Genomic DNA, 7,483 nt, shown 5'->3' with positions numbered 1-7,483 from the left:
GCCTGCTGCGCCGAGCCATCCACCGACTGCTCAGCATCTGCTGCACAGGCTGGCTGCCTGGAGGCCCTCGCCGCAGCTTGCACGCTCACCTCTGCACTTCGCTGCACGCCTGCCCCGCCCGGCCTGCCCGCCCGGCCTGCCTGCAGACGTGATCGACCTCACGGCGGCGCACAGCGACGACGGCAGGACGGGGAGGGCCAAGGGCAAGGCCCCCGCCGCCGCCGCGGGCCGCGCCAAGCGCAAGGCGGGCAGCTGAGAGCGGGCCCCGCCCCCGCCTGCTCTTGGTTCAGCGTGTACTCTGTAGCCCATCCCCTTCTGAGCGGTGCAGAACTGCCTGCAGCCCCCATTTTTTTCACCGCCTGTGCATGCCAGTTTTATGATGCCCTCTGCCCAGCGCCGCTGTTTGCGGCCTCCTGCCGCCGCTGCCACCCCACCCGACCTCTTGCATCATTCGGTGAGATGTCCCCCACTCCGATGTGGAAAGCGGCCATGCTTATCACAGGACGAATTGAGGGCCGAAACAGCCAGAACCAGCTTCCACAAACGCGGAGGGTACGGCAGGATGCATGCCCGCTGCCCACACAAGCGGGCTGGCGAATTGCGGCTGCAACTCGCGTCCTGCGGACTTGCTTGCGGCCCCTGGAGGCTGGCATTGCTCTGAGGCACTGGCCTGGGCTCGGCAGTGCTCCCCGTCCAAGCTCAGCTCGCTTAGCTGGGCGCTGTGCGCCACAGCCATTCTGCAGGGGCACGGTATGTCTGCGGGGTGCGCCAGCCGCCTGCTGGGGGTCTGCAGCCCCCCGGGGGGTAAAAGAACGCCTCGCCCGCATGGGGCCCCCGTCCCCGCGACCCCCGCTCTTGAGGGCGCCCAAGGAGCCTCTTGGTCGCGTTTGTGCGGCCTCCTCAGGCTCACATTGCCTGCCCCGCGCTGCGTGCAGGCAACGGCGCCCAGCCGCCCGCCCACGCCGCCGCCGCGCGACATGCCACAGCTGCGCCCGCTGGCGCCATGCCTGGGCCTGCTGCTCCTGCTGGCACTGGTGCTGGGCAGCAGCGGCGCTGGGGCGTCTGGCAACGACCTGAACATCCAGATTCAAGTGGGGATCGACACAGACTACATCGGCAGCCCCGCCAACCTGACGGTTGACCCATCACTGCTGGCGCTCATCCCACAGCACCTCGACATCAGGTGACCGCCGGCTGCTGTGCATCGTCCCTAGGCGGTGTGCTCGACCACCTCTAGAAGGCAAGTCAGTTTGTGCGTTCTAGTAACAGCACATCTAGTAACAGCAACGGCGCTGCGCAGGCCGCGGTACAACCTCGTGTACCGCTTCACCGTCCCCTTCAAGCCGATGGCGGGCATGTGTGTGGGCGTGCAGCAGGGCAGGAACGTGTCTGTGTCAGGTGGGGGGCCAGCTGGGACGACAGGCGGGAAAACTGTGCGGTGTGCCCAATACCATTCCAATGTGGTCAACGGCTCACATGCCATGTGTCCGCCAGCAGGCACGGCCTCCACCACGGTGCCCGGCTTCCCGCCCCGGCAGATCTCTTCCAACGACACGCTGTGGGTGGGTGACGCGCCCCCGCCGCCCGCACACACGCCTGCGGCTGCTGCGCCGCTTGCCGTGCCTGGGTGCGAGGCCCTGCGCTCAGTGCCATCCAAGCGGGACTCTCCCTCCCCTGCAGGTGCTGGGCGCCACAGCCCCCTGCAACTCCACCCTTCAGGACACCGGCTCCCAAGCTGCGCCCGCCACCTTCCAGGCCCTGGCGCAGCGCAGGGTGTCTGCAGACGTGCCCGCAAACATCAGCTACCATGTGGTGAGGCGCCGCCGCCCCCGCCGCCGCTGGCGTCGTGCTGGGCGCCCTCGCCACCGCCTGCTCGCCTCCCGCCTGACCTGGTGCGCCGCCTGCCCTTGGGACGCCCTGCCACCGGCGCCGCCTCGCGTCTGCAACCCCGCCCGCCCGCCCGGCCCCGCTCCCTGCCGCCAGCTGTTCTGCAACCAGGGCGACGAGTACTGCCTGCTGTACCGCATCACCAAGTGGGCCTGCTACGAGGGGCGTTGCCGAGTCTCGCCAGACCGCTCCCTGGCCCTGGCGCCCCTCCAGCTCTTCAACTACACGTGGGTGGGGGTGGGGGGTGGGGGTGTTCAGAACAGGGCAGAGCGGGGAAGGCAGGGCAGGGCAGGGCAGGGCAGGGCAGGGCAGGGCTGAGATTGACACCTCGTCTGGCGCGGCTGCCTGCCGTTGAGGGGCTGGCCGCAGCGAGCCCGGCTGAATGCACGGGCCAGGGTGCATCACAAGTGGCGGCGCCTTACTCAGGAATGTGTGGTGGTGCAGGTCGGCGTCAGACATGGAACGCACCTTTGGCTTCCTAGCCGGCCTCATCCAGCTGGGGGTGCGTCGACACTGCACCACGCCGTGCCTGTGCCTGTGCCGCCTCTCCCATGTGTCTGCGCCGTGCTGCCCGCCACGTGACCAAGGCACTCTCATGACACAGCCAGCATGGTGTGGCGCGTTGCGCCCTGCTGCCCCTGCTGCAGTACAGCGACGCCTTCATCAAGTCGGTGTACCGCGAGTGGCAGCTGTACTGCGGAATAGAGTACTCAACAACAGACGCGCTGGTGGGCGGCCGCGGCGGCAGCGCGGCCGCACGCGGCGAGCGGCCCGCCTAGTACCTGCAGCCCCATCCCGGCACCTCTGCAGCATGACCACCTGCGGCATGCCTGCCGCTGGCTAGCTGACCCGCCGGCTCGCCGCCCTACGTGCTGCAGAATTCCTTCTACACCAAATTCAAGGAGACCATAGCCGTGATTTACAACAAGGCCAAGGACAATGTGGATGAGTCCATCCCAGGTGGAGCTGCCGCAGCAGCATGCTTCGCTGTGCTGGCGCCGCCGCCGCGTATGCCTGGCGCGTGTGCCCCCTGCCACGCGCCTGCAAAGTTGACCGGCGCCCCCTGCGCGTGTGCACCCCGCCGCCAAGCGCCTGCAGGGCTGACCATCTTTTCGGACTACTCCCAGGCCGACTATGCAGACCTGGTGCTAACCACGGTGCCGCCGCCCCAGAACGGCACCGCCAACGGCACCAGGTGCGCGGGCTTGGGCTGCCCGCCCGGCTGCTGGTGCGCAGTCAAGCGCTCAAGCGCTGGGGGCAGAAGCCAAGCCGCTCTCTGTGCCAGTGCCAAGCATCGAGGCACAGAGTGTGGTTAGCCACGCCCCAGATCGCGGCGCGTGCCCCCTCCCCGCCGCCCCCCTGCTGCAGCTCTGGCAGGCGCCGCTCGCTGGCAGCGGCGGGCGGCGCGCGGCGCCGGCTGCTGGCTGACCTGCCGGCCAGATTTGACTGGCGGGACAAGGGCAAGGTCACGGATGTCAAGGACCAGAGCGTGTGCGGCAGCTGCTGGGTGAGGCGCAGCCCTGCCACCCACGCACCACCAGCTCGCTCCCTGGCTCGCGCGCTAGGAGTGGCCGCTGCCCCTGCTTGCCCGGCACGCCTCGTCGCTGCCAGCCACTGAACCCTGCTGCATTACTCATACGCCTGTCCTTCGTCTGGCTGGCTGGATGCAGGCCTTTGCGGCCACTGCCTCTATCGAATCCAAGCTGCTGATTGAGCTGGGTGGGTGCTCCCTGCCTGCTCCTGCTCCGAGCCAGGATTCCTGGCATGTGCCGTTTGGCACGCAGGCTGCCGGCAGGCCTGCTGCTTGCTACTGCCTTGGCCCGTCTCGGGGCCCGTTGCTGCGGGCGCTGGCTGCAATCCTTACAGCGCGTTTGCTCCCGTGGCAGGGCTGACCGCCGAGCGAGCTGGGAACCTGGACCTCAGCGAGCAGCAAGCGGTGCGCATGCTGCGTGTGGCAGCCCTCCACACACCCCTGGCGAGCCACGGCCGCTCACGATGCGCAGGCAGCGGCGGGGCTACAGCTGCAGCTGCTGCGTGCGGCCTCCACAGGGCATCACGTGCGACCCTTTGGCCCTCTCTGCTGCTGCTGCGCCCAACAATGGTCGTTCTGCTGCAGGTGTCTTGCACCGACTGGGACTGCAACGGCGGCCACTCGGTGGATGTGTTCAGCATGGGGGAGTCGCTGCGGGTGCTGCCGGAGGCGGAGTGGGCCTACGCCAGCGGCCTGAGCCTGCTGAAAGGGTGAGGCTGCAGGGCGGGGGCTGGGCATAGATGCATGTGGGAAGCGGCAGCGCCCGCACAGGCAGGCGGGGCGTGGTGTGCTGGAAACCCATGCATGCCTTGCAGCGAGCGGCGGGCTGCGCTTCCCTGGGCCGCGCCGCGGCACGCCGTGCCTCGGCACCCCCATCCACACACAGCACAACACACGCACTGGGGCGTGTGCATCGCGGCTGGCCTGCAGATCGTGCGATGTTAAGGCGAGGGCCGCCTCCAACCCGGGCATCGAGGTGACTGTGGAGGGGTATGACGAGTACTGGTGGCCGCCTCAGACCAGGGAGCACCTCATGGAGCTGCTGGTCACTCAGGTGGAGGCCCGCCCCGCCAGCGCACTGCGGCTGCGTCATGGCTGTGGCTGGCGTGCCGCCCAGGCAGGGCGGCTGGCTGCAGGCACTGGCTGGGCAGCGCTTCCCTGGCTCGGTCGCCGCGGCTGGGCAGGTGGGCGTGCCACCCCACTCGAGCACGCACACACATCCTTCCGTGCCCGCCCGCCTCCCCGCCTACCTGGCGCCCCCGCCTGCAGGGCCCCATCGTTGTGTACATGGACGCCACCAGCCTGCAGTGGTACTCCTCCGGTGTGGTCAAGGCCTCTGAGTGCTCCTCCAACTACAACCACGTGGTGCTGCTGGTGGGGTACGACACGAGCGACGCAGGCGGCGCCGGCTCCTGGATCCTCAAGAACAGCTGGTGAGGCTGCTGGCGTGTGTGTGTGTGTGTGTGTGTGGCACGGGTGACTGGCTGGCGCTGGCAGTGCGGCTGGCCGGGCGGCCGGCTGGCTGGCTGCGCCAGACCGCGTCGGTGCACGTGCTAGCGCGCTGGCGGCCTGCCGCCGCCGCCGCCGTGACCCGTGCCTGCTCCCCTCCCCTGCCTCTTGTGCTCCCGCCCGCCAGGTCCAAGTGGTTTGGCGACGACGGCTTCTTCCGCCTGTCGATGGAGGAGGGCAGCAACGGCTACGGCACCTGTGGCGTCTTCACATTTGCCTTCTACCTGAGGGGCGTGGCGCTGACGCGGGGCGCGCTGGTGCCCTCCAACACGGCCGGCATCTTGCCGCCGCGGCCCTCTCCACCACCACCACCACAGCCGCCTCGCCCCAGACCGCCCTCGCCGCCGCCACGTCCCAGACCGCCACCACGGCCCTCGCCTCCCCCGCAACCTCGCCCGCCGTCCCCAAGACCTCCGCGACCTCGCCCTCCTTCTCCGAAGCCTCCGCCACGTCCCCGGCCCCCAAAACCGCCGCCCCGCCCCCGAACCCCAAGACCGCCGCCCCGCCCCCGACCCCCAAGACCGCCGCGCCGCCCCCGACCCCCAAGACCGCCTCCCCGCCCACGTCCCCCATCGCCCCGCCCGCCGCGGCCGCCGCCACGCCCCAAGCCGCCACGTCCACCACCAAAGCCGCGACTGCCGCGTCCGCCGCCGCCGTCCAGGACGAGAGCGAACGTTCGGAGGAGGCTGTGAAGGGGCGCCATTGTCTCTGATGGCTTAGCTCACTCCGTCTGCCTGTGTGCCCGCTTTTCACGATTTGATGCTTGAAGTACTGTGATTTTGTGTTTTGGCGTGCGTCGCTTCCTCGAAATGCTTTCCTTGTGAATGATTCGCCTGCACAGGCGATGTGCTGCCGCACGTGTGCGACGGTGGTGTGCGCAGTGCGGGGGTGGGGTCCACTGCATCTAAGTTTCAGCAATCCGCAGGCTGCCCACTCTCACACAGCTCTGTGGATACTGTAAGTGGGATCTGGCACAGCGTTTGCGCCTGAAGAGGGGATGGGGGACCTGCAGGTGGCACGGGCTTGCCAGCGGTGCGGGAACCAGGTGACCATGCACCACGCCATCACCCTACTCCTTACGCTCTCCTTCCACTTTGTCCAACCCTTGCATCATCTCTCACAGCTCAAGCCAACGTTCTAATTGCTCTCCATCGCTCCCGCAGCCCTCCGGTTTCCCACTGGAGCTCGCGCCATGAAGTGCCCCTTCCCGCTCCGGGGGATCTCGGCGGCCATGATTGTGGTGCTGCTGGTTCTCAAGGGTGGGCATGCAGCCCGGTTTGGGTGGCGAGCGTTGCCCGCCCTCCCGCGGCCTTACTCGTGGGCGCCAAACCTTTGGGTGCGGGGCTCACCGAACGCGCACAGGTATCCGCCGAGCCATCTGAGATGTGCTTGGCACGCCCAACTCCCTCCCCGTATCCCGCCGCCACCTGCAGCCGGCGCCGCCTCCGCCAAGTGTCCCTACGCATGCCGCTGCGGCGTCAAGGGCCCCAAGAAGGGCAAGCGCTACACCGTGTGCTTCCAGGGCCTGGCCACCAAGCCGCCCAAAAATGTAGGCTGCGCCGGGAAGAGGCAGGGCTGGGCCTGCCGCTGCGCTACCGAGCGGCGCATGCGGGGCCATGTTGTCCCGACGGCCCGGCCACACTTTGTTTCCATCACCTAATAAACTGAGACCCTCATTGTGCAGGCCGTCATGATCAGCCCAGTCTACCTTTTCGCGCCAGCCCTGGAGATAGACCTGCTGTCGAAGAAGAGGAAGCGCTGCAGCACGTAAGGCCTCTCCAGCTGGGCACAGGCCGCCGCTGGTGTGCGGCTGGGGGTGGGCGCTGATGCGCCAGCCGCCAACAGTGTGCGGCTGGCGCATGCCGTGGCTCTGCTGGCAGGGAGGCAAGTTGCCCTGCCATGCCTCCTTACCGGTGAACTGCAGCGCGCTGGGCGTGGCCGGCGACTGTGTGCGGCAGAAGCTGCAGGCGCGCTCGCTGTATTTCTTTGCGCCAAAGCTCAAGACGGGCAGGTGGGGCCGGGCGGGGTGCTGCTGCTCAGAGGCGTGGCTGGTGCCACCTCCTGTCTTGATGCGTGGGGCACCCCTGCGCATGTATCCACATCCACCCGTCCACCCGGCCGAGCGGGGCCATGGATGGGGCACCCCTCACAGGACTGCCGTTCCCCGCCTCCGCCCTGCCCGCTGCAGCTGCGCGTGCCCCCCCAACTTCCGCCTCTGCCAGCTGCTGCCCAAGCTGTCCACGTCCGCCTATGGCAAGTACGTGCCCCCCCAAGTGTACCGCCTGCTCAAATGCGCCAACAAGCCGCCCAAGAACAACCGCCCCCGCCTGGCGCCCGGCTTTGGGGACAGCTTCTGCGACCCGTATGCCTCCGCGGTGAGGCAGCTGGGCACCCGCCGCATGCACGGCGGCTGTGTGTGGAGGCAGCCAGGCCGCATACCCTGTGCTGTGCTGGGGTACATGCCCAGGGCACCCCCACCCGCGCGCCCCTGCCACACACGCGCGCGCTGCGTCCACCATCCCCCTCCCCCACCCGCTGGGTGCCTCCAGCCCAATC

At 68.6% G+C, this 7,483-nt stretch overlaps 2 protein-coding genes across 2 annotated transcripts in view; both read left to right on the top strand.

Moving 5' to 3' along the window:
* The window catches only part of CHLNCDRAFT_133217 (hypothetical protein), a gene marked incomplete at both ends in the record, with an annotated part of 4,535 nt that extends 4,279 nt beyond the window's left edge, over positions 1-256 (top strand). The window contains one exon of the mRNA XM_005852064.1: positions 147-256. Coding sequence (XP_005852126.1) covers positions 147-256 — 110 coding nt within the window. The remainder of the gene's footprint in view (positions 1-146) is intronic.
* A 496-nt stretch (positions 257-752) lies between these two features.
* On the top strand, positions 753-5,639 carry CHLNCDRAFT_133216 (hypothetical protein; the record flags this gene model as incomplete). Its single annotated transcript, XM_005852063.1, has 18 exons — positions 753-785; positions 936-1,183; positions 1,301-1,398; positions 1,498-1,562; positions 1,681-1,812; positions 1,984-2,114; positions 2,332-2,389; positions 2,535-2,615; positions 2,766-2,847; positions 2,986-3,082; positions 3,256-3,394; positions 3,558-3,606; positions 3,774-3,823; positions 4,004-4,128; positions 4,349-4,472; positions 4,688-4,851; positions 5,055-5,184; positions 5,286-5,639. 18 exons carry the CDS (start codon positions 753-755, stop codon positions 5,637-5,639), a joined length of 2,160 nt encoding a protein of 719 aa, XP_005852125.1.
* Positions 5,640-7,483: the final 1,844 nt, after the last annotated feature.

The sequence above is a fragment of the Chlorella variabilis genome (genome assembly GCF_000147415.1).
Source record: "Chlorella variabilis unplaced genomic scaffold CHLNCscaffold_1, whole genome shotgun sequence".
NCBI classification, from domain to species: Eukaryota; Viridiplantae; Chlorophyta; class Trebouxiophyceae; order Chlorellales; family Chlorellaceae; genus Chlorella; species Chlorella variabilis.
This window is presented reverse-complemented; position numbering and strand designations above follow the sequence as displayed.